Below are 26,776 nucleotides of genomic sequence, written 5' to 3'. Positions count from 1 at the left end.
GAGACTGCTAGACCTAGTTGAAGTTTTAGCTGTCCACAGTGGAAATCAAATAAAAGGAGTTCACTGTTCTTCTATTTCCTGGTGCAAAATTTATGTTCTTGGAGTGCCCTAATACTAACTGTTCTGCCTGTTATAGTAACAGAAGGGTATTTCTTGAAGAGGGAACTCTTGTCCAAACAGGTTTTAGCCAGTTTGCGCTGCTTCGTGTTTGCAGGGTCTTGCATCCAAACTTGCATAGGTCAATATATTTTAGTCTAAACTTGCTTGAGTACAGACTTCAGACTCGGAGAGATGTAACGTTTCAATGTGAACGTAACTTGAGTACACTCACCTAATTTTTGTCAATTAGTGGCTCTTTGGAAGGCACAGCAGTCTAAGAATCAGATTTACAGTGTCTGAATTCAAAACTCTAGAGGGTGGAAAGCTGAATCTTTGTCTGCTCTTTATCTGATCCGATGGCATTGTACTTTATCTCTTTGTACTTGGCCAGAGTTTTTCTTTCCCTTCCATGATATCTTAAGCCATCAGTCTACTTGCTACTCTTCAGTTTCCATGGTGGCTCCCAGATTCTGCTCTCATGTGTAACAAGTTACTCCAGTTAGTAACTGAGAAATTATTTGAATATAAGAATAGCATGCTGTGTATTTGCTAAAGTCACTATTACATTAGTTAAATATCTAAGCCAAAAATGTTGACCAGCATGGTGGTGATCGTGGTGATCTGCCCTTCATTTACATCTTTCATGGCTTCTGCCTTCCTTATTTCACGTAATCTGAAACTTTTTCCAGTTTCTTGGCTACAATACAGGAGAGGATCTCATTCAAGTGACAGGAACCAATCAGTATCTTTTCCCATCTGATGGAGGACAGATTCAGGTAGAGAAGATAGAATTTGTAAAAGGTGATTCTTTAATTCTTTATTCTTTGCTTTGAATCATTCACTAATTGATGATATAGTTTCTTCTCCATAAATTCTTTTTCATGTCTCACTAGTAGAAATTCGGTTAAAGACATTATGAGGGTACCATGTAATTCCATATTAGCCTCTATCACTACTAATATTTACATTTCCCTGTAGTATGTTAACAAGTGATAGATAAATAAATTATCAGAAAATTAGACATGGAGAAAAATCAGTTCATATTTATCTGTTCAATGGCAACTGATGCATGATATTTCCAGAACACATTCCAATAATTTGTCCAGTCAAATGTGATATACCTAAGCAACAGAGTTATTCTGCAGCCTCTCAGATCTAATTGTCAGGATGGTTTTGAATATTTAGTCTAAACTCAGCTAACCTTAATTTTGTCGTCTTGGTCTACTGCTGAGCAATTCACTCCACTTCTGAACAATTTTCTTTTTTGTGTGCTTTATGGTTGTGGGTGCAGGGGTTTTTTGGGGTGTGAGGCATTTCTGAAGCGTGGTGGGAGCAATAACAGTACTCCATTGCTTTGCAGGTCTAACTTTGGTAAAAGCGAAAGTGGTAAAAGACAACCATAATTTCTTCATTCATATCACAGACCCCAAAAAAACCTTAGAAGAAATTGAAGTGCAAGAAATTAATGAAGAACAGAGCGTTAGATCAGGTTAGTGGATTGACATCACTGATGTAAATCATTAATAGTTTGTTGTACTTAGTAATTGGATGCAAACCTTATCAACTAACAGTAAATTCCTGCTACTGGCAGAAGGTAAGAAAGATCAGTGTTCTGTAAATAGAAATAAAAATCCAGTTGGCACCACGTAGAGGTATCTTACCAAGATGTAGAAGCACAATATAGGTCACCAGGTGCAAACCAGTCTCTTTTCCAAAGCAAGGAAATCAATTAAAAGAGTCACCATTCCTTAAGAAAAGAATTTTCTTCTTTCGTGGAGGATTCCTTCAGATCTTAATGTGGCCTAAGAAGATGCAAACTGAATCACATCCATTATGACCAGAATACATGTCAGCCCATGATAGGGAAGATTCTCCCTTTGAACTGGGCCTCTTTTTGTGGGTCAGATGACCACAGCAACGGCTGCTGGTTGACATGTTGCTAAGACTCCAAAAGGATTGAATCTATATCTTTGCTGAACCCAGGTGAAAGTGCTTCCAAGAAGGAGGTCAGTCTGTAAGAATCTGTGTATATGTTTGCCAGAAGCACTATGGAATTGCTCTCACTGAACTGAAGAGTATTGGGAAAGTATAACTTTTCGTGTGCAAGCTCTTTTAATCTTCATCAGTGTTAGAAAGCATCTTGCTCTTGCTCCTCGGCTTCAGCAGCCACCAGTGATGTAACTGTAGGTTGTCTGAATAGAAAATTTGCATCCCTTCCACAGATGAAATGTTTCTTGTCTGCTTTTCTGAAAGTAGACCTGTAACTTTCTGGGGTCTGCCGAACGGTACTTCCAGTCACCAGCATGCTAGCATCTGAGGCCACTTTCACTGGGTCCCTGTTGACAATATCTGAGGACAGTGACTTTTATTAGTGCGTAGGGCACATGATAGAAATTAGCAGTTTAGCATTCTTTTCAGGCAAGCAGGGAACAGAAACAAGGATCCTTCTCCTGTTTAAATTCACAAAGACTTTTCACTAGTTGTTGCTGTTAAAGCTGTTTTCCCACACAGCTAATTAGAATGCAATTTCTAGATGAAAAATCACAGCTATGTTACACAAAACTGACTATTATATATTGCCCTATGAATGGATCAAGTTTTCCCCATCCTGTACTAGTCTATTTTACAGGTTAGTCATCCACACTGAGGTGCCACTGTTCCACCGGCCATGGCTTTGCAGGTCGGGTGGTTTGGTATGGTTGCCATCTTTAAAATTAATTCTGATTTTTTTTTAAAGGAAAATTGAAAAATCAAAAGAAAGCTGTGAGCAAGTTTGGATCTTTTTCAGCCACCTTGGAAAATGGAATCCAGCTGTCCCTGAGCTATTACGGACCTACAGGGAAGACAGCAGGTAAAATAAGCAAATAGAAGTGGGATATTTGAGAAGCATGGGGGGAAATCTTTTCTTTTTCTTTTTTTTTCCTTCATATGCTCCCTAACCGAATAATTTGTTGCATGCAATTCTGCCTTTCTCAGCAGCTGTTACTACATGGTGGGGAATTTTCAGCAAGGCTTGAGATGAGATTACATTTGTCAAGAATATTCTATGATTCAAATTTCAAAATGGAGGGAGGTCTCCATGCTTTTTTGCTTACTGTGAAAACAGAGCAGTGCAGGGAGAAACTTGCAAGTATTGTTATTAAGTAGCCCAGCAAAATCAGCCAATCAGTTTGAGCCAAAGAAAATGCGATTTGCTGAGGAGTCTTCTTGGTTTTCCAAGAAATAATATTTTTGTAAAATTATATAGGTGATTATGGAACTTTCATTTTACATTAGGAGTTGGATTTTAGGTTACAGTTGTGCAGACATAATGAGGGATTTCTCTCAACCTTTCAATAAACACATTCACCAACTGGAAGCAATTGCTTCACAAAACCACAGTGAAAATAGCGTCTGCTTTTAGCAAGAGCTTTTTGTTTCCATTACATTTGAAAGACCACTGAAACCATCATACGGATAAAAGTGAAACCCTCCTCTGATCAGAAAATAATCCCAGCATTTTTCAGCTCTTCTAATATGAAAACATTTAATTGAATGCATCTTTGTGTGGACTCTGGTAAACCATTCAACTATACACTCAGTTTTGATTATTCAAATACATTTTACAAATTGATTCCTAAAAAAGGACTTTTAAAACTTGGGCCAAGAGAGCATTCATAATGTAATCAACTGTAAAAACTTGTACCTTGGCATAAGAGACATGTCTAATTAAACACCTGCATGTCAGCTATAATGTTCAGGCTTTTTCACATCTGCCATAAGCATCCTGTTTTACACTAGAATAGTCCTTGCCTCGTTGGGCTTTAGTGCTGCGCTGCTGACTGGCATTCTTTGATCTTCTGCAGTTTTTCTACAATCACTTGCTTATGCCTAATTCCCCTTGTGGGTGATTCCATTGTAAGTGCTCAGAAAAACTCCGACCAGAAATATTCTGGCTTATAAGGACTGTTCTCATATGCCAGCCTTCCCTAATGTAGAATGGTATGCCATGTAATCTGCAGTTTCTCTCCCACAATTGGTTAAATTTGGTGCAAATTACTCAGTTTCCCTGCATTACTGAAATCATTTATCTGGAACCTCTCTAATTCTCATTATTCTTATGGGTTTTCTCATTTTTATCTCTTCCATCTTCCTTTTAGGGAAGCTAAGATGACAGAAAACCCTCAGGCTGTTTGCCAGATTTATGCATCTTTTTTTATATCGTTTTTTAAATGTTATTATTTGTTTTCTGTAGCATGAGAAAACTCTAACTTCAAACCACCTTACAGCCAGGCTTAGCAGTAAGCTCCTCATCGCTCTGTGAATCTGGCAGTGCTTGAGCACCAGCAGGGCTTTCACCTCTGGCTATTATAGAACCTTTGCACTTGCTCTTTGTACCTTGATGAAATGATGTACAATTCCAAGTGCTAGAAATCTGTATGTGTGTGCAGAAGGAAGGAAACCTTCCTTAATCTGACAGCCCCCTGGAATTTCCCATCTCTCTCAAGATTTCTAAAGACACTTTTCCTCAGTCTCAGCAACCCACTCTTTCTCACTGTTACCCTCGGACATTATGTTCTCATTTTTCAGAGCAACCAGCGTAAAGGGATAGGTGAAATTTCCTTAGGGGTCAAAAGCCTATAGTAGCTTCTGTTCCTAAATTCAGCACTCTGGAAAGTAGTGTCATCTGAAGCGGAGTGTGCTCCACTTCACAGCATGGGCAGCTGTGCAGGATAGCTTCCCTCACGATATATAAGAACTTCCTTATACACAGTTTGCAGTGTTCACATGGATATTTATACTCATCTGACAAGATGGATTACATTCACTAATGATTTTATTGGACAGTTGCCTCAGAAACCTTCATTTTGGCTATCCTGCTTCTCTGTGGAGCACTAGCTCTGTCAAAGTTTATTAGTCAGCTGTTTCTTCTCACTGTCCACCTGGAGGTGGGTGCTACTACTTGTTTATTCCATGGCCATGCTGTCTAATAAATGTGTATCAGAATGGAACCCATGGAGAATTTTAAACTTTCCTATTTTATATAACTAGCTGAGAATTTAGCTCTAACATATTACAAATAAAACAGATTTCATCTTTCCTCGGGCTTCCAATAAGTTGTGGAAGCCATGCAGCGTGCATTTTGTACGCGAAAGCAGAGCCACTCAACAAAGCATCAGACTCTCATGCATCAGGCCCACGTCAGCTAATGAGATCTTTGTGGGGATCTGAATTTCCCTCTCGGGCTAAAGGCCACGGCTATATTCAGGTATCTCTGTGACTCCCTCATGCTGGCACCAAAATAAACTGAGATTGTAGGCTTAAAAACTAAGGTGGAAGGCTCGTTATCCATGGGCTCCTAAATAGGACTTTATCACCACATGTTCTTTGAGTTTCTTTAAGCCTCAGAGTCTTGAATGTTGGGTCACCTTTGCAGTTGCCGTAAATCCAGAATCATCCATAAGGCAAATGAACTTGCAGGCAGCCTTTGTAGTAGCTTAGAACTTTATTTTTAATGTGGCGTCTGCATTTTCTTATTTGCAGATCTGAAACCATCTAGGCCAAAACCTTTCTGGAAACAGTGGGCATAGCAGCACTTAGGCCTACCTTTTATCTTTTTCAGCCAAAAATGTATTAACACTTCATTGGTGTTGCGCCACCCGAGCATGCTTCTGGATGGATTCCTTCCTTTCTTTGTCTGAATGTGATCTGGCTTGCCATTTATCAATGGGTTATTTAACTTTTCATTGACTGGTGTATCAGTTCTCACATTACTTAATGTTGTTCATTGGAAAAAGCAGAATTAAAATGTAATTTTACAAAAAAAAAAGAAAATACTAACAAACAAAACACAAAAAAACCCACAAAAAAAAAGATTTTCCGAAATCTTCCTAAAGAAAATTCTTGTTATTACTGACATACTGTTAAACTTCATACTTTGTAGAAACTACTAAGCAAAACAAGCTTGCTTTATTTATTTAAAAAAGATGGTTTCTGTGATCATTGTGTTTTGCTTACTGATGTTTTCACTTCTTATCTATATGGGTGTGTTTAAGAGGTGGATAGCAAGTCCCTCCATCTGGGGTAACAAGCTCTCCAAAACAAAAAAGAATTCAATTGTTTAAATTGTCTGGATGGCAAACAAGGTGCTATTTCATGAGTTGTAGATTTGGGACTTAGGCTGCCTTCAAGCAAGAAAAGGTGATAAAAAAAAAATCTTTCAAAAGAGCATTAAGGTTAGTGCTGGATGAGGCTTTCTGATTAAAGAGAAGTGTCAGTTCATTGAAACAATGTTTTACAGAAAATCTTAGTTTGTATCATTTTTATTTTCAAGAAACTGTTTTGGAAGGCAACGTGACTACGTCCTGCCAACGTGCTTAGTGTGCTGCCCTGCTCAGCCCTTAAGAATTGGGAGAGTCTTAGCAGGTCTAGATCATCAGAATCTTTTTGATTCATTATAGCAAAGTAAAGCTATATAGTGCAAAACTACTAGAGTTGGTCCATGCTGGATCAGCCCCATGATAAACATAGCAACAGCGATCATTTCCTAGATACTAGACTCAAAATGTCTTCCCCTATCTTAAGTACTCTGGAGGTAACAGAGAATTTTTAAAATTTTATTTTCTGTTTTTGAGAGACAAGTGATGACCTGTGGGAAGCAACAGTTTTGAGATGTCTTTTAAGCTGATGAGTCATTTTTTGGAAAGATTTTCTAAATAATTTCATATATTCAGTCCCTCTAGCTGAAATAATAAACTCACCCACTGAGGTTACTATTTCTAAGGTAAATTTTAGTGTACAAAATCTTCTAAAAAAATTAAATGTGGCCTTCTACATTTACGAAATTTAATTTCATTATAAATATTACTTTTCCCTTCTTCAGATGATGAAACAGATCCTGTCCTAGCAAGAATTCTGAACATCCCTTCTGTTCATATTCCAACCGTAATTTCTCCTGTTACATCAGCTTCAGGAAAAAAAGATAAGTCCATCAAACAAAAATCAGGCAAACCTCTGTCATCTAAAAAAACAAGCCATAGCAAAATAGGCGTTCCATCACCTGAGGACCTGGTAAAGCAAGAAGAAGGAAAGGTGAGAGAATAGACATTATCCAATGAACACAGAAAAGAAGCTAACAAAAATTCAAATACATGAAGTTATGTAACAGAAACATATACTCTTTTCATAGGGCATTGAACTGTGCCTTAACAAGTTCCTAACAATTTGTGGTGCTTCTATGAATATGTTTTACTCTTCCAGTTGTTCTCAGATGTACGTATTGGCAGCTGTTAATGAAGCTTGATGTAAAGCAGCGTGTCTTCTTTTCCATGGTTGACATACTTTTGTCAATTTTAGCTTTACAGTTACCTGTTACATTATTAATATCTCAGTGACTATAACTGCTCTAGAAATTAATTTTTAGATTAACCAGGGAGGAGAACTTTTCTGTGCTGTCCAAAACCTGTATGGGAAAGTCTAACCAACCAGTAAATTAGTGGAGATGGTTTTGCAAAAGCTTGGTCTGCAGTTTGGTCTTCCCAGCCGATCACAAGTCAGGGAGCAGCAACTTGGAGAAGTTCCTTCTGCCTGTAACTGAAGTACTTCTATCACAGGACAGAATGGATGATGTTTCAAAAGCAGACTCCAAATTTCTGTTATGGAATACTTAGCATAGAGTAATACAGGAATTACAGGGCCGTGTGCCTCAGAAATTCACAGTAATTAATCTTTTAACATCTTCCACAGAGCTCTAGGAAAAACTTTGAGGCATTAAAGCATGTGAGGGAGGGAGGCCGTATCAGTTCAGAAATGGGTCACAAGTTCCCCTCTGTAAAATGAGTAACCTAGATTATTTCAGGTCATTAGGTAACTATTGGCAAAATATTATAGGCAGCCACAGGAGGTTTGTTTGTTCCAGTGGTCTCGCAGATCAGCCAGAGTATGAGTTAAATGAAAAGTTCTCAAAGAAATATGGGAGGAGATATTAACAGGATGGTGGAAGAGGATGCAGGATTTTTTTATTTGAGCTGTTATAACTTCTTTTCTGTTTTGGTGCTGTTTTCTCCAACCAGCAGTGTCCCAGAAATGGACACAATTAAAATACAGAACAAACTCTGAAAGAAGGACAGAAATGAACATAAATAGTATTGAGAACCATTTTAGTTACCACCTTCAGTTTAAGAAAGGACAGTCTTCTGAAAACAGGTGTAATCAGCGCAGAAAGCAATGAGGTCATAAACAGTTACACTAATGCTCTAAAATACAGTCTGGGTTAATTCTTTAATGATAGTTATGATAAAAAGCTATCCCTTTTAACCTGATCAAGTTACAAATTTCTAGATTTTGTAACTAGATCAAGTTACAAAATTCGTAGCATTTCTAGATAACGTGGTTCTTAATATCTTTCCAGGCTAACTGCAAAAGTACTTGAAGCATATAGTAGTGTGTTCTAATTTTCCCCCTACTTTGTTCCATCTTTAATCAAGTATGGCTGAAATGATGCAGGAAGAACTGCCAGTGGAATGTCCCAGTTCTCACACTGAACTAAATTTAAGTCCAATCTACTGCATATAATACTTGTTGTGACCGATTATTTTCCATTAACCTGGTCATTCCTTCCTCTTGTGTTCTGCTTCTTCCATAGACTAGCGGATGATACGTAAAGAACATGAGTGGCACCAGCTCTTTTCCTCCACTGTTTTCTCTGTTGTCCTGTTCCTCAGAATTTATCCGTGGAAAATTAGCACTAGTCCATCAAACTGTGGTGGCTTCCAATCCCAGAGGCATTTCATGAAACTCCACTTCAGTTCTTGTTACCATTGTCTAGGGCGCTGCCCTGAAAACATTCACCACTTTCTGGTCTAAAGATTGGAATGTTTCTTTTTCAGAACTATGTCTTGGAAAATTGGTCTTTTGTCTACTCTGGTTCCTTTTGGCAGCTTCTCTCAAAGTCACTCTTGCTATGCCTTCACCAGAGACTTATGAAATATCTTCTCGGCTCCCTTGGCAAGGGAGGTTGAATGGAGATCATAATTCTGTTGACAGAGCTGGACTGAACTGTTCAAAGAGGTAGAATGGGCAGTATGGAAAAGAAGGGTTAAATCCAGTGCAGGTTTATCAGAAACAAGTGATAGCTTCCATCACAAAGCAAATGAGAGGAGACAGTAATAAGAAAGACAAGAATGAACACATGCTTGTTGAGAGTTGTAAGGATAGCCTTGGAAGACTCTAAACACGATGTACCTATGCTGCTTCTCTGGTACCTAGTGGATGCAGTAATGCTGTGGCTCTTGTTTCCACACGGATCCTGTCCATATCCACAAAAGGGCCCACTGACTGAATTTCAACAAGTTTAGCTAGGTATTTAGAGAGTGTGAGCATGGAAAGTGGTGTAGGGAGCTGCCAAACAGCACTCAGCATAACATACTGCAACTGTGCAGCGCAAACCAACCCCCCCTACCATTAAAATTCTGCCAGGAGGATATCTAAGTTTCTCCTCTTCTTCCAAAAGGCTATTTACTGTTTGGTTTAGAATGTCTTAAAACAGAGAGTATCTATGTCAGTGTGTACAGCACCTGGCTGTGTGGCTCTGCAAGTATTTTGGAGGGCAGGATTAGAATCTGAAGCAAACTTGACATGGGCATGGTCTGTAAAATAGGATGCAATTCAGTAAGAGTAAGCGCTAGGTTCTACAATTACTTATGAATTATCAGTATATGTCTACAGAATGGGTAACAGTTCTGTCGGTAACAGTTCTATAGAGAAGGGTCTGAGAGTTGCAACGGATTGCAAGCTATACGCAAGTCAACAATGCCATCTTGCTGTGAGAAGGGCAAAGACCGCGCTGAGGTGCATCAGGAGTATAGCCTGCTAAAAACGTCAGGTTATTTCCATTCGGGGCTGGTAGGGCCTCAGTTGAAGTGCTGTTTCCAGTTATGGGTACTGCACTGCAAGAAAAATAAGGGCCACACTGGCAAGTTTTAAGGAAAGTCCCAAGGAGGATCAGAGGTCTGGAAAACTTGACTGGTGAGGAAAGATTAAAAGGCTTGGTTTGTGTTTGTTTGGTCTAGAGCTGGGAGACAGAATAGCCCTCTTCAAAGAGTTAAAGGGACACCATCTTCTTCTATGCTAGCTTGTATAATCAAAAAAAATAATCAGAAGTAATTTTCTGCAAGAGAGGTTCAGGCTAACCGACAGGAGAGCGTCAGTAAGGTTAGTCAGGGTAAAGCCCTGAACAGTTTGTCAGAAAACCTCCAGCCCTGGAAATTTTCAGAAGAGGTTGCATTAGCAGTTTTCTCTAACAATACAGGTATACTTGATTTTTCTTTTTTCTGTTTTTTGGTTTTTGTTTTTTGGGTTTTTTTTAACCATTAAACAGGGAGAAGTAGATGAGAACTAAGGGTTACTTCTGCCCTATTCTGTGACTTCTACCTCTTGATCCTGTGACTATGATCTTTTTGTATTGAGAGTACCCTTAATTGCCCAGTAATATTATGCAAAGTAGCCATAAAATGTACCATCCTACATGTTGAAAAACAGGTGGCGAAACATCTGCCAATTTTTCCCTATATTTTATTTCTATTCCTAAAAATCAAGAATATGGGGTAAGTCCAGGACAAGTTCTCTCTGGTACCTCTGTCTGGAACCCAAAACTGTTTTCATTTTATGACTACCGGCATAGTGTACTTCATTGTCACATAGGTTTTTGAGGGGGTGACATCAAAGGATTCATTGCCACGCTTTTTTCCAAATGTTCCAGGGTCTTCAGACCCTCCTTAGGTAAACCTCATCTTTTCTGGTCATCAGAAGAGTTTCCACTACAGGGCAGTGCAAAGAGGATTACACGTTTTGACTGCCTAACGGTCCTTTCTGTCCCCTTCTCCAGTCAGTGCTGTTTTTGCAGCGACTCGGCAGCACTGCTCTACTTATCTTTTGTGCTCTTCTAATGGTTATAGGTAAAATAACTGATGTGCAACTTCAAGAATTATTTCATGCTCTTCTGCTTCACATTATCATTTATTGTCATCTCATTTTGACACTGTGCATAAGACAGCGTAATGATTCAGCAAAATGAATAAAGTCAGGAAGGGCTGTTCTTCAAGGGTTAATAAAAGGAATGAGAGAAGAATAGCATAATCAAAGAAAATAAGCTACTGTTTCCACTTCAGATTCCTTAAACTCTCAAAATGTTAAAAATGAGTGGTAGAAAGCACTTTTTTTCCAGTGTTTAGTTAAAACTGATATCGGTAGGCTAATTTTTTCTTTATTCTTTTAAAATGTGGAATAAAACTAATTCATGTTTCATTCTGTAGATGGGAATGGAAGAATCAGCTTCCCAAACACAAGTGATGTCAAATGCTCTTGCTTTCCCAAGTTTGAACGTCTCCTGTCCCAATGGACTAGTATTAACTTTCCTTGGTGAAAGTTTTGGAGGTTAGTTTTGTGAGCCACTGCGAAGTAAGGAATTTAAAAACAGTTAAAGTTATGGAAGAAAATTATTTTTGCCTTGATGGCTTATAGATGTAGCAATATTAATTTATTCATGCTTCAGATTGCTAAGTGTCATAATGTCTATTGAAAAGCATTTGCAACATAGTGTTTTGATTCAAATGTAAAATCTAGAATTGCAAGTTGTTAGACATCACAAATTGGGACAGGGAAGCAGCAACCCTAAAAAGTTCTTGGGAGTCATGTTGGATAATCAGTTGAATGTGCAGGTATATTGGCGTAGTAAGATGAGCAAATTCAATTAATAAATGCATATATATTTATAAGGTTATATATAGATTATTTTTTTTCATCTCTGTGGGCCTCCTTTGGGCCCTCTTCAGTCTGTCCACGTCTTTCTTGAACTGTGGGGACTGGGACTGGACACGGTACTCCCAAGTGCAGCCTGAGAAGCCAAGTGGAGTGCAATGATCACATCTGTGTCTCCACTAGTAATGCCCCTGCAGGTGCAGCCAGCTTGGCAGATTTTGCCAGTTTAGGGTAAATGTGCTCTGCTCAGTCTGGTATGAAGTAAAGATGATGCAGAGAGTTTGCAAACATACATAGTTTGGCAAGGAGCATGAAGTTGAAATGCTGAATAGTTGAGGTGCACAAAGCAATTATGGACACACACACATGTAGTCTCTTAACACAATTACCATAATTATACTTACTAGTATACTCAACACACTGCCATATTTAAAAAACTGCATTTGTTCAAGTAGACAAAATATCTAACTTCACTTTCTCTACAAACTCAAACTTGGTGAAACTCAGTAACTTTTTAAACCTTTATGGGTGGTTACGAAATTCCTCTCACCTAATGTCAGTCTTCCAAAAGTTCGGTATCCGTAATATATCCATCTTCAAATCTCCCTTATTTTCATTTGGAAAGACAGACACCTCCACAGGAGGATGCAGAGTTTCTGAGTGGATGTCTGCTTTGAGTTGTTCCCAGAGAAACAGAGCCTGTCCCTTATTCAGTGGGTTACAGAGGAAGCCAAGGAGGGTCAGTCTTACTCGCCTAGAGTTGCATGCATTCTGTAGCCACCATGGTGCTGGGTGTGTTTAGCACTGTTTGAATGTGTGTGCTACGCTGTATTAAGTAATTCAGAATTTGTTTTCACATTTGAAAGGTGAAGCCACCACAGCTGAAGCTGAGAAAGTGGTGGTAAAGAGAAATGAAGACAAAGCAGGTGAAGCCAAAGAAGAGAAGGCCAAAGCAAATGAAGCAAAGAAGGAAACGGTTATGGAAAGTGGAGAGAAGGAACATGGGGTTACAGAAGGTGAAATAAAGCAAAAAGACACCAAAAGAGAACAGGCCAAACAGTCTGCTCTGGAAATTCTGGTTAGGCAGAGTTATCCCCAAAAGGTAAAGAACTGTCGTCTGTATACATCTGTGTCAAGGCAAACAGAACAAGAGGTGTCAAGAGTCATCACCAGTCAAGGAACCATCATAAAGTACCTGATGGATGGGTCTACCCAGGTACATTTAGTAGATTTTTTTTGAAAGCAACCTGCAGGTATGATTACCCTTCCACTTGTGCTTGTCAGCTGAGATAGAGAAGTGTCCGGTTTGTAGATGAAGGAGTTAAGTACCCACTGAGTGATGCAGCCATGTGAAGACTAAAATGCTCTTGGCTTTGTTTGGAATCAGAACTTAGGGCACATAGCTTTAATGATGAAAATCTTAGTCATGTGAAGGTTTTAGGCAACTGGGATTAGGAAACAGCTGAATATGGTTTTGAGAACTAAATTATTGACTTAACCATCTGAAGTGTGGATTAGTTGGGCTTTGGGTATTTTTAGCAACAGGAAAGTATCCATACATTTTTTTTAGTCATCTAAAGAATCATATGTGATCTAGAAAAGATGAACTGTTCTTCAGTCCTGCAGGCACCTTCAGGTACCCTAAATTTTCATCAAAAAGACTGTATTCCTAAGTACCTTTTTTGTTTACACATACTTAGGTTGCCTAGAATTCTGGTACCTTTTAGGTGCTATAGACTAGATACCATCTTTGCAGATATCAATGATGTCTTTGACCACTTAAATAGTCAAAGAGTAATCTTTACTTCTATAATGCCTGTTTGTTACTAAATAGAGTCCCCATTAATGATATACATGAACTGCAGCAATTAGCAGCCCTTTGGGCAGTCATTAAAGGGATGAAATCTAACAAGTCCCAGTGGCGGATTCTGCACTTGGGATGGAGCAGCACCGGGCACAAGTGTGAACTGGGAGGGGAGTGGCTGCAGAGCAGCCCTGCAGCAGGGGCTCCGGGGTGCTGGTGGGCAGCAGGCTCAGGATCGGTCAGCAGTGTGCCCTGGCAGCCACGGGCAACCCGCACCCGGGGGTGCATCACACGCAGCATCACCGGCCGGGCAAGGGAGCCGGTCACCCCGCTGTGCCCAGCCTCGGCGCGGCCTCGCCCTGAGCGCCGGGGGCAGGTCTGGGCCCCGCCGTTTCAGAAGGACGGGAAGGTCCTCGAAGGTGCCCAGAGGAGGGACCAAAGCTGGTGAAAGGGCCGCAGGGCTCGTGTCCTGTGAGGAGCGGCTGGGGACTTGGGGCCTGTCTGGTTTGGAGCGAAGGGGGCTGAGGGGCGACCCCATGGCGCTCTGCAGCTCCCTGGGGAGGGGAGGTGGAGAGGGAGGTGCTGAGCTCTTCTCCCTGGGGTCCAGCGACGGGACACGCGGGAGCGGTTCAGAGCTGAGACTGGACACGAGGAAGCCTTTCGTCACCCAGAGGTGGCCAGGCGCTGGGACAGGCTTCCGAGAGAGGTGGTGGCTGCCCCGAGCCTGGCGGGGGGTGAGGCCTTTGGTCAGAGCCCTTACCACCACCTGCAGCGTGTGGTCAGCCCTGCAGTGGCCAGGCCGTGGGGCTGGGTGGCCGCTGAGGTCCCTCCCAGCTGGAACAGGCTATTTTACTTATTCTTTTTGAGACAGCCTCTTTATTTCTTGTATTCATTCTGAGAGTTTTTACTATTTTCCTCTCCCGTTACCCACAATGTCCTAGTGACTATTGCATTTGTGACACATTCTTTTGAGATTTTCTGTTGGTCTTTGAAGTGCTTTAAACCTCTAGTATGTCCTCGATTTCTGTAGGTTCTGTTTGCTGATGGCACAGTGAGTAGGAGTCCTGATTCTGGCCCTGTCCTACCACCACCTTCAATTCCAGAGAACATGCAGCCATTACCAGAATCAGAGCCTCTGCCTGAAACCAGCACTAAGAAAGGTAATATTTCAAGTGTTTTAAAGTTAGCAGGGCTGATGATGCTTAATAAAGGCCATACTTGTTTAGTCTGAAAATTCTGCCAGTGAGAAAATCCAACTTTATCTGTACTCAGCTGCTGTGCACTGCTAATCTGTTACCTTCATAACAAATCACTTCTCCAAATCCTTTTTCTTCTAACATGCTAGGACTCTAATAAGTAAAAGGTTGCCTAAATCAGTAGCAGAGTGATTCAACACGAAGTCTTTTAAAATAAATCCTTGTAACTACAGTAGTGTCAAATCCTTACTTATGTGTTACACAAGTTTTAGTCTTGGTATTGAGAAATCCTTCTCTTGTAGAGGACTTGCTGTATTTTCTTTCTCATTGTATGTTTTCCAAGGCACCTACTATTAGTCATTATCAATGGGTTGTATGGACTTGTGGTCTGTGCCAATATAACCATTCCTACCTTACTTTGAATGAGAAAGAACCAAATAAAAGTTTACTTCATACCTCAGAGTGTAGTCTGAGATCACTGTCAGTGCTTCTTAGTGCACAGAATAATTATCACCTGTCATAATAGTAACATAATTTATTGAAAGTATGTAAATAAAAATTGCTGCCAAAGAGAAAGGTCTCTCAAAAAGAGACTTTCTGAGTCATCAAATCCAGTCCTTGTTCTTAGGATATGACTTAGGATAACAGGAAGGATGTCTGAGAACATCTCTGGCAAACTGTCTTCTGATTTTCAGTCTCATTATCAGTGGTCAGCGTATATCCTTTATTCCTTATCCTTTATGGATGATCACTTTCCCCCCACCACCTTTTCTCTCCACTGCTTATTCTTGACAAATATCTTTGGGGGCTTTTGTTTTTTCTTGCCAGGTTGTATGTGCTTGTAAGCCTTTTAGACTCCTCACTGGACCATGCTGTTGTCTTTCGACATACACTTAGTTTAAGTTCCTTTCTTGAAGATGGGAAATCAGAGTTCTCTGTCATGTTCTTAATAAGATCTCTCCAACTCCCTTTCACAATGGAATCTCCCTCCTTTTCTTCTGATGCACCACAGGATTGTGTTTGCCGTTTTTGTTACTGTATTTTCACACTGGTAACTTGTAGTCATTCCATACAGATGATAACTCCAGGACTTTTATTTTTCTTCTACTGTTACAAATCTGCCTGAAGTAGAAATTATTTTTATTCCGTTTCACATTAAATTTCATTCTAATAAGCTCTGTCAAATTCCTATTACTTTAATCTTCAAGCTCATGGGACAGTTTTGGATGCTTTTTTTTCTGTAACCCATTCAAATTTTCTTCTGCGTTGATAGTTCCTTCCGAAGTCGTGTCATTAGCATACTGTTTACTTTTTCTGTGTCATTAACAAATACATAAGTAAGGTTAGCTCAAGGGCACACCTTCAAGTAACAGGACTTGTGATTTCCTTTCAGCCTGATAAATAGTTCTTTTTTCAATTCTTTCAAAACCAATACTCACAGAAACTACACTTTACTGGTTTTGTCTTTTGCCTTAGAGAATACCAAGTCTGATACAGAATTTTTTTGTTTCTGCAGGAAAAGGCAGTGGCAGAAACAGTATATCACACCCAACCAAGGATGAGTTGTTTGAAAATACTGTTCAGGGTCTGGTTAATTCTGAGCAACCTAAGGAGGACCAGGCAGGAACCTGGATAACGACAACTCCATCAGGCATTCGAGTGGGCACGGAGGGAGCAAAGAGAATGGATCTGAAGCCAGTCTTAATCTATCAGGCAACTGACCCAGCTGACGGAACGGTATTACAGCTTTTGTGTTGTTACAGCACTGTCTACTAAGCTGAGACAGGGCTGCCTTCATAGAAGTTGTAGGATTTGTTCTTTGAACACCTGTCCTACAGGTTGTGCTGTTGCACTGCTACTAATAAAAAAGCTTTAGATTTTGAAGAAAATGTGATTCCTCGGTCTCTGAAGTAGTTAAAGTTGCAGTAGTCTAGCTTCTCCCAAGTTTCAGTACATAATGTCTTGTATGACTGTTGCCGTTACAAGTGCTAATATAAATGAGTATCTCTTCATTCTTTCAGGTTATGACTGTACGAGATGATGGAGTGATAATTGTTGAGAAGCTGGATGGTAGCAGAGTAGTAGATCATGCTGACGGCACTAGGATCACAACTTTCTATAAAAGCCGTGAAGAACTTTTTGTACCCAAGGATAGTGAGGAAATCGGTAAAATCAAAAGGGGAGCACTGTGATCTCTGCTACGTCTTGTGAAGCAGATGATCATCAAAATATATACTAAAGGAAGGTCATACCAGTAGCCTGGATAACAAATGCACTAGTGCAGTCTAGGCTTAGTTTGTCTGCTTGGTCTTTTTTTCAGCGCTCTTCAGTGTGGAAACTATATTGTCACAAACCAGCAAATTTCCTTCTTTCTATGTATGTACTTCCATGGCCCACCTTCACCATGAGACCACAGTGCCAGAGTTTAGCGTGTTCGTTGCCTTCTCTCCACCTACCCTAATGCTAGCAAGCCAGCTGGTTTGAGTCCTAACTGAAGAGGTGTATTCCCCAGAGAAGCCATGGGCTCACCAGCCTTGGAGATACTGAAAATTGGATTGAATATGGGCGTGGAAAATGCCACATCTAGAGGAGTGAAACTTATGTTTGCCTGAAATAAGTGAGGCTATGGGTCATCTGTGTTTCTCCTGGCTGGCAGTGTTATTCTTTTTTTGTTATTCTTTTCCCTTGTTCATTTTGTGGACAAGTCCTGTCTTTTGTAATTAGTATGAAGTGTACATTTACTTTGGGAGTGCCTGGACTGTTGTGTTCAAACACAGTAGGAAATGCTGGTTGCATAGGAGAAGATATTCAGTTAACAGTAAACGTTCAGGAACATCTCCCTGTGGGATTGTAAAAATCAAAACAATGACCTTGAACTGATTTGTCTATTCAGTGGGAGGGCAATGGCCAGATTAACATACAAGTTTGATTTGTTTTCCGAGATTGGGCTGCTGAATAGGAATATCTTCACACCTTAGAGCTATTATTATAGACATAAAGAATTTCAGTGATCCAACTGATCAGATCCAGTGATCCAGATCATTATGGTTAGTACTGTACTTGATAAATCACAGTGTACTCTCCTGGCTAGCCAAATGGTTACAGACATTTTTTTGCTGCTGGATTTTCCAGTACTGAGTGCACAGTCCAGAAATCCAAAGGTTTACATAACATATTGTTTACATAAATAGAATTATATGATAAAGGATGCTGTGAAGTTTGTGAGGGTCTTTTACTGAGGAGACAGAGATCCAACTCTGTGAGAGAAAAAGCAAATTGAATGCTAAGACATTTCCATGGTTCATGTGCTCCTCTCTTGTTCTGTATTGATTCTTAGATGAACATTCAGAAGCCACCACAAAGAAGGTGAAGTGCATGCAAGTAGAGAATCCTGAGTTTGCTACTGTCATAACAGATTGTGAGGATGGTACCTGTTGTACCATCTTTGGAGATGGGACATCTATTATAGCAAAGCCACAGGGAACGTATCAGGTGGGAACTGTTTTTAGTTTGTGACAATGAAATTTATCTTTCTGTTCCAACTTCCCTGCCAGCAGCAGCTCTCATCATGACTGCTTTAACTTCCTCCTCTATAGCTTTCACAAATTCTATGATTCCATGTCTTTTATACTCTGCCAATATTTCGGTATTTACTCACAACTGTATAGTATATCTAAATCACAATCTTAAATTTCCTGAAGTTAAAGCAAGTATTACAGAGACTAATGTCAGCCTACATCCTGGACCTCATCTTCCTTCTTTCTTTCCCTTCAGTCCCTCAAAACTGGATGATTAAAGGTCTGAAAGCTCTCCTCTTAACTCACATCTTTTCTTCATCTTCATGGTACCTCTACACCGAAGATTTCACCTTTCAGGACTGAACCTCTTCCTTTTTTACTGTCACAGGTTTTACCCATCAAGGCAGGCTCTCTTTTCATTGATGAAGATTGCTCAGCAGTTTATACCCATGAAGTTTACAATTTCATCAGCAAGAAAGAAGAGAATCAAGCAGGGAGATATATTATGAAACACACTTCCAGCACTATTTGTGAGGTGATGGATCCTGAAGGAAATATTTTCAAGGTAAAATACATGGAAGGAAACAGGTTTCTGCATTTTAAGTAATTTTATCTTACAAACATCTCTCCAAGTCAGCTTGTATCCTTGATACTTACAGTAGTCTAGGAGCCAGAAGGGAATAGCTCCTGAATCAGGTCTCTGAAATGTTCTTGTGTATGTGGCTGGATTCCCCTTTTTTGTTATTTCCCCTTTTTTAGAGAGACTGAAATAAAACACATAGTCTACAGTTTACCTCACCTGTAAAGTTACCTTAATTAGCCTGATTTTTACTATAGTGAAAAATCAGGTCTGCAAATGAGGACTAAAAACGAGAGAGGATATTTGCTTTTCAGAAGGTACACAGAAACACTTGAATCTGCCTGGTAAGGCAAATGTTGTCAAAGCAATGATTCAGTCTTACAAATCATACTCTGTGCGCTGTGATCCTTTCACACCTAAGAGATACTTTTGAGCTAGGTTAGTACTTCATTTTGAGTTCCAGAAACATCATCTAAGTGTTTGTGACCTGCACGCTGTTTTCTAATTAAGGTTCTAATTAAATATTCTAAAAACGTGGCAACCTTAGAGTATCCTTTCTCTTGTTGCAACTGTAATCTTTGCCATTTTCCCAGATTCCTGCAAAACAGCACTGAGGTTCCCCTGGACATAGGCATTATAATACAGTTTTTAATTTGGCTGAAGAAACGGTGCTTATATAAATCTATGCTCTATGTGCATCTCTCCCAATCAAATTTTTTACTAATCAACCAGAGGGATAGAAATTTCAAAGATACCAAGATCCTAGAAAATCAGTGTGATTCAAAGCAGCACAGAAGTTGCCTGGCATCGGCACATCCCACTTTTTCTCAGCTGATTCCTAGGGAACAAAGGAAGGAGGCTGAGGAGGCCGTGGGGCAGTTGAAGGTATTGTGGGTTCACAGGGGGTGTGGGTTGTAGTGAGGAGGATGAGATGAATGCAGAATGAGAGGATGCAGATATGAAGAATAACCGTAGGGAAAATGTGTTCCATTGGTTTTGCTGTTGATGGAGTATCTTTTATTTACATCCTCCTACTGTTTTACTCTCAAGACCCCATTTTCATTGGGTAAGTGCTTGTATGATGGAGCAGGTGACCATGTGGATACAGTACTGGTAGCAACTCATGGATCTAAGCTGCTCATTGCGTACAGATGCAATAGGCAGCAGCCAGCTTTTGGGTCCTGCCCGCTGTTCCAGTCAGCTGTGATCCAGGTCTTCCAGTCCAGTTCTCACCTCCTGTATGGTTGGTAGGGATGGCCACCAGGTGCAGGTGTAACAGAATTGGTTCTTCCTCTGTCCTAGTTGTGTCTGAGAGTACAGCCAAAAGGGCATGGGCTGGCTGCATCGGATTCAGTTCGTGGTCTGCCCTCTGAATCACTCTGGTTTAAACTCTGCCTTCCAAAGGCCACCTTATTCCCTGTTAAGTGGTTATTCGTTGCGACGTACCTTGTTTGTTTATGTTAATGGCATGTTAGTTAATAATCACATAGTATTTTCAAGAAGGAAATACTGTAGAAATTCACTTGGTATTATCATAAGATTATGTGAGACTATATTTTTAAAGTTAATGAATTCCTGAGAAGAGCCCCCTCTTTAAATATATGCATATATATATATATTTAGATAGATATACATATATAGTCTGAATCTATATCTAGATGCATGTATATATAGGTGTATATATTTTATTCATTTACCTATATACCTATTTATACACACACACCTGTACGTATGTATATACACATTTATATTTTTATATATGCCTACATAGGAGTATATATGTATGTACTATGTGATTATTAACAAACATATTAGTAATGTATATATTTGTGTGTAACTATGTCTCTGTATGTGTGTCAGTGTATACACATAGATACATATATACCTCACAGAGGTATGTCAGTGGCGGTCTGAGTATACAGTTACCTGGCTTGACCAGCAAACGAGTATTTTTGTGTAAAGTTGTCTGTTGATGCCTGCAGATATATATGTTGAATACGGAATGCAAGCATTGATGGCCCGGTTTGACAACTAACAGTGCTTGAGCATTTATTGAACATCAACACGTGATACTATTATTTATGACATGGCATATGTCTTTCTAAAAAGGGTTGGTCTGCTTTTTTCACTGTCTTTTCAGTTTTATTCTTTTTTCTTTCCTGTGAATTTCAGATTGCTCAATATGAAATGTGTTTATTCTGTCTCTTTCACTGAGCTGGGTTATATTAAAGTTCAGCAGCAAGTTACTGTTTTAAAAGTATCATGTAACTCAAGTTATTCTATATAATTTCTACTAAAGGTCATGGCTGATGGCAGCACAAATGTGTGTGTTCCTGGTGCTGGCTGTGATGACAAGGAGGACAGAAGTTCAGCAGCAGCGCTCGGAGATGTGAACAAACCTGTCACTTACAATGCGCACGCCCCCAGGTAAGCTGCGTTGGGTTCATGGGTCGACTCTTTCTTCACTGCGTTGTATTTGTGCAGGGTTTGTAGATTTGTGCTTCCTTTGTTCAGTACTCTATCTTTGTACATTTGATGATGTTGTCATGTTGGATTTCCATTTTTCTGATATAGTCTGATGCATATGGCTGGCTGTTGTAGGTTCTTCATCATCTATGCAGATGGTTCTGGAACCGAGCTCCTGCGGAGCAGCGATGTACACAAGTATCTGGCCAACGCCCATAGTGATCCCACTGCTGCCGTCTTGCAGGATCCTGTGCAAGAATGTCCAGGTAGGAAACTTTTCTTTTCTGACAAACTAATAATAGAAGTAATTGCAAAGGCAGAGTCAGAAGCTTCAAAACACTTATCTGGACAGGAAATCTGAAAATGCTTTTCTCCATGTAGGCAAGTGCCCACACTTCTGGCAGTGAAGCGTGGGGAAGAAGGAGCTTGTGAATAACCCTGTGAAGAGATAAATGAACAAACAACCCACTCTCAGACACACAAACAAAAGCGATACCAAATGCATAGATACTCTGTGTATTTACCATCAAAAAACAGTGAATGCATCACAGTCTTCATTAATGATACAACTCTTCTTAGCAATGAAGACAATGATACTGTGATGTTGACCCTTAGTCTGGCTATTGGAAAGGATAAATAAATGTTATTAAGAACATGGAAAAACATGACTGAAATAGGCGATGCCAGTGGCCATAGAACATGGCACCAACCACCTCATAGTAGCAATGCAAAAAGTTACATCCTGAAATGATTGGTTATTATTGTAAAGTTAGTTGAAGACACTGTGTGTCTGTAAAACACACTGTGGCATAACAGGTAGATCCTAAGAAAACAAATGTATCTTTAAAAAGACAGGAATATATGGTTCCCCTGGGTATGGGGGGATGATAAGCATAGTTTGCTTCAAGCCATAAAATACTAAGACATTCTTCTCAAAGATTTATATCATAAGCATTTCCCACCTACTACTCATACCAGTTTTGTCCATTTTTAAATGCTACTTCACTTGTATGCACAAGAATGACCGGTCCCCTGTTGCAGAAACTGAATGAAATACTTTTTGCATGGGAGAAGGAAAAGAGCAAGAGCACTGAGGGAACCAGGAAGATACGGAAGGTGGAAGATCAGGAGGATGGAGAAGATACATGCCTAGTGAAAATCCCAGTCAAGAAAACTTGCTCACAACCAGCAGTCGTTTGTAAGAGTAGCACACATTTCCAGCCTTCATACTCTATTTGTCACAATACTGACTGTAGTAAAAGGCTTCACACTTCTGGGTCGTTGTGACAAAGTACCTCAGTGGGGTTACCCGTTCTGAAGGCCACCTATGGGGTAGATAGTAGTAGATCAAGTAGATTTTTCAGTTGGATTGGAAAAAAATTTTTGAGGAACATTAACATTAATCAGAACAATAAAAAGAAATACTCTCTAATGGAATCCATCCAGTGATCAGATTACAGCGAAGTATAAAACACAGTGAAGAATTAGGCATGTTCTGAATATGATGTACTACTACTGAAATTTGTATTCAGTGAACATGGGTCAGTGGTCTGCTCTTCCTGCCTGGGATACTCCCCACACTGTGCCACTGAGCTGTTACCCAAGAATCGAAGCAAGTGGCGGAGGCAGCCTGTTGTTAAACACGGTCTGAGTAATCTGAACTTGTCCAGCTCTTCTGTAATCACTGCCAGGCTCCCATATTATCTGTAGCCATGAGGTATCACTTTTTCACGAGGAGTTTTACCACTTGATAATATGATTTTTTTATGCTTAGGTAAGTGTATTTTTCTGGAGGTCTGAGACACTTGGCCATAATTGTTTTTATTTGAACTGATTCTTAGTAAAATGTATCTTTGAACCAGGTGTTTTAAGTATTACTGTCCTCCGCCCTTTGGCTGAAGCCTCCCCCTGGGTAATGAAGAAAGAACCAGAGAGTATTGTTCCTCCAAATCTTCAGTCAAGGACCCAGGACACATTTTCTCCTCTTGAGGTATAATTGTTTCAAAATTACCTTTTCCTGCTTAAGCAGTAGGTGTTAGTCACTGTGGGGAAATGGAGCTCTAAAACAATGTGACATCGTTAAGTTCAGTTTACTGAGGAGACAAAGTGAGGGGTAGGCTGTGTCAGGGAAAGTGTAGTCCCTTTGGGGGCTTAGCAATTGTAAGGGGAGTTCATCTTGCCAGATGAAGAGGTTTTACGATAGATAAATTGTGCCCAGAAACTTTATTGGCTTTATTGTCTAGATCTATGATGCTATAAGGAGAGCATGTGCTTTTCAGCTGAGGCACACATTGCTGATATCTGCATGTAGGCAGTGATGTAAGTAGCCTCTTGCTCTTTTTACTTGTTCTTGTCTCTGTTCAGAGGAAGATCACAGGTCCCTCAGCCCGAACACATATCTGGAGGGGTCTCTGCATTGGATCCAAAGAGCAGACGTGCTTGCCAGTACCCATGCAAAAATGTCCTAATAAACTGCAAATCCGTCAGCTATTCCAGTATGAGCCACTCAGTGATGAACTAAGGGAAAAGCTGCAGCTTTCCCTCAAGGTAGTGCAATCGCATTTATTCATTCTTCCAGTAAGCAATAGAGAACAGACAAATTGGGTGACACAAAAAAATAATCTGCTACCTTTGAAGATCAATCAATATTTCACATCTAGACAGGTCTCTAAGAAGCAGCTCAGCTGTTTCGCTCATCTCTTGTGGAACATAATTTTCTGTGCTAATACGTGGGATCCTGTCCGGTACACATCACAGATAGTACACTAACAAATAGTTTCCTTGTTGTCATTACTGGTATCTCTTACTTTGCTTTTACTTTGCTTGGGGTTTGTTTTGCTTCACAAAGCCTTAAAAACGTAAATCTATTAAGTTGTACACAAATTTTTAAACCCCCATAATTCTACAGTTAACTTGGCCACTAAGACACACTCTGGTCTTGGTTATGTATTTGTTTTCATAAATCAGTGTAGAATATTTCCAGGTTCAAGTCAGTCCTGTCACTCTATCCGTGTCTAGCAAATAGCTCTGTAGCCTCCTGACAGTGTGTGTCCATCCCTCATTAGTGGCTGGTTCATAACGAGGTGCGAGCTGCACCTCCTGTGCAGGTGTTCTGAGATGGAAACTGAAAGTGCTGCAGTTGATGCTTGACAACAACTTTGGACTTCTCAGTGTTGGTATAAAACACTGATTTATTTAATTCACATTGTGAAGATGCTTTTAGAGGAGGTTTTAGACTTATAATCTCATTATCACTTACAGTTAGAAAATAATATAATACATGTGTTCTATAACATTGATTCAACATATTTTGATGATGGCATGGCAGACTGAATTTGGAAGTTAACAGCATATGAAATGTGTGAAGGTCGTAGCATGTTGTAGCCAGGTAGAATTATTTACACACACACACATATTACATTTCAAAGCAGACATGCTTGCAATAGAAAAACATTGACAACTGTTCAGCCTGGACATATTTGGGGCATGCCAGTCTATCAGAATTAAATTTTATCCTTTTACCCATCTATAAATAGATATAATTATTCTTAATTTGCAAACTGATCTTTCAAAGGCAACACTACAAAAACAAGTTCCACACCAAAATCGCAAGATAGGTCACTCTATTGACCGATCTGTTGTTGGCTTTCAGAGAGAGAACAATGCTCTTGGTTACATGGGGATTGAAGAATTGCAATTATTGGCACTAAAGAAAACATTTGTAATAATTGTGTTAATGTGCAATGGAAATATCCTCGTTGCTTATATATAAATATTTAATTAATGTTTTTTTTCCAGAAAGAGTTATCTTAAATCTTTAGTCAAATAACTGAAAATTAAACTAAACTGTCAGAACTAAATCAAGATCTAAAGAAAAAAGTATTCTTCCTTTCTCTGTCTCCATTAATATTTAAGAGGTATAAAGGAATGAAAAAGAACTGGAACTGGGAACAGATTGCTCCTGCAAACCTTGTCTGTTCATAAAGCTCAGTACTGCCCGTAGCTCGTTAGCAGGGCAGTGGGTTAGGGCAGCCTGCAGTAAGGACCCTTTTTCCCCACCTAACTGATCCGTTAAAGCATGAAGTAGTGTGGGAAAAGAAAATATTTCTTTTCTGTAGCACTTAGTGTGATTCTGGCAAAGCAAACATCTGTCTAAAAACAGAGCTTCAGACTTTTTTCTTGAACGCACATTTTCAATTATGATGTTGTAAACTTCCTTTTCCCCAATAGGAGATCAGACAGGAAGGAGCAGGAAGGAGATACAGATCACAAATGATGTTTTTTTAGAACACCTTTTATTCATTAAGCTGATCCTAATAATATAATTTATTATTATTATTATTAGCAGCAGCTATTTCCTCAACACATTTCTTTATTCACTTACATAGTTTATTCAAAACGCTTGCATGCTTACTTGTACTTGCCTAGTGCAACAGTTGGGAGGCCAAACCCACCTGCCTGCGCAGAACCGAGGGGTCACACTGACACACCAGGGGCATCCAGACGGCTGTTGGATGTGCTCTGAGTCACACTGTGGGTGCTCATGTCTGCTAGTGGCCTGGTAGAGCTTCAGCAGACTCTTGGTGTCCTCAGTATGTTAGTCCTTGCAGATTTAGTAGTCTTGCTGGTCTTCAGAGTCCTTGGTAAGCTTTTGCCTGTGACCTTCTCAGCATGTGGTCCTCCTCTCTTTGACCTGTTGGGTTTTTTAAAAACTATTTCTTTCTGCATACAAACCTTTAGATATCTATATAGCACACAAATTCACAGAAGGGGCCTTTATGACATTGAGAAGAAGCATATACATCCATTACTTCTAAAAACTCTTTTCTCTATATGTGTGCCCCTTAAGTCTACCTCTGCACAGAAGACGTCTGCATCTTTCTTGTTCTTTTTCATTATTCCACCAGGAATATATAGACAACATTTTAAAGCAGGAAGATGAGCTGGAAGAGATGAATGTAAAAGAACCAAGAACAGAAGAGGAAAAGGAGAATGCTGCAAGGCTCCTTGAACTGGTTACGGTGAGAAAAAAAAATAATAATTAACTACTTTGCATTGAAAGTGTCAGCCTTAAGACACATCACTGTCTAAATAGCAAATGTTAGGGTAGCACAGTGCCAGCTCTGCTGTAGTTTAATGGTTAAGCAGAGCCACACTCGGCATCAGCTGGGCTACTGAACGGCACTGCTGCCATTTCTGGAGAAGCAATGCTCCAAGCAGTTCAAGAGTTTGGCTCTAGGGAATGATACATTCCCAAACACACAGATGAAAATTACTGAAATGTGTGTATACCCCAGCATTCGGAGGAGAATGTTTCCAGTCTGTTGTCATTGCAGCTGGGAGACTTGTATTTCAACCACAGCTGCCACCTCCATAG

At 39.9% G+C, this 26,776-nt stretch overlaps 1 protein-coding gene across 1 annotated transcript in view; it reads left to right on the top strand.

The window, feature by feature from the left end:
• The window catches only part of SPAG17 (sperm associated antigen 17), a 111,794-nt gene that overhangs the window by 61,266 nt on the left and 23,752 nt on the right, over positions 1-26,776 (top strand). The window contains exons 21-36 of the mRNA XM_037390739.1: positions 789-900; positions 1,460-1,588; positions 2,837-2,950; positions 6,962-7,170; positions 11,391-11,511; positions 12,702-13,051; positions 14,670-14,799; positions 16,352-16,572; positions 16,857-17,001; positions 18,173-18,327; positions 18,742-18,918; positions 21,233-21,360; positions 21,535-21,665; positions 23,262-23,389; positions 23,764-23,946; positions 26,307-26,420. Of these exons, the coding sequence (XP_037246636.1) occupies positions 789-900; positions 1,460-1,588; positions 2,837-2,950; positions 6,962-7,170; positions 11,391-11,511; positions 12,702-13,051; positions 14,670-14,799; positions 16,352-16,572; positions 16,857-17,001; positions 18,173-18,327; positions 18,742-18,918; positions 21,233-21,360; positions 21,535-21,665; positions 23,262-23,389; positions 23,764-23,946; positions 26,307-26,420 (2,547 nt within the window). The remainder of the gene's footprint in view (positions 1-788; positions 901-1,459; positions 1,589-2,836; positions 2,951-6,961; positions 7,171-11,390; positions 11,512-12,701; positions 13,052-14,669; positions 14,800-16,351; positions 16,573-16,856; positions 17,002-18,172; positions 18,328-18,741; positions 18,919-21,232; positions 21,361-21,534; positions 21,666-23,261; positions 23,390-23,763; positions 23,947-26,306; positions 26,421-26,776) is intronic.

This window comes from Falco rusticolus, chromosome 5, assembly GCF_015220075.1.
Source record: "Falco rusticolus isolate bFalRus1 chromosome 5, bFalRus1.pri, whole genome shotgun sequence".
In the NCBI taxonomy this organism is placed as follows: Eukaryota; Metazoa; Chordata; class Aves; order Falconiformes; family Falconidae; genus Falco; species Falco rusticolus.
This window is presented reverse-complemented; position numbering and strand designations above follow the sequence as displayed.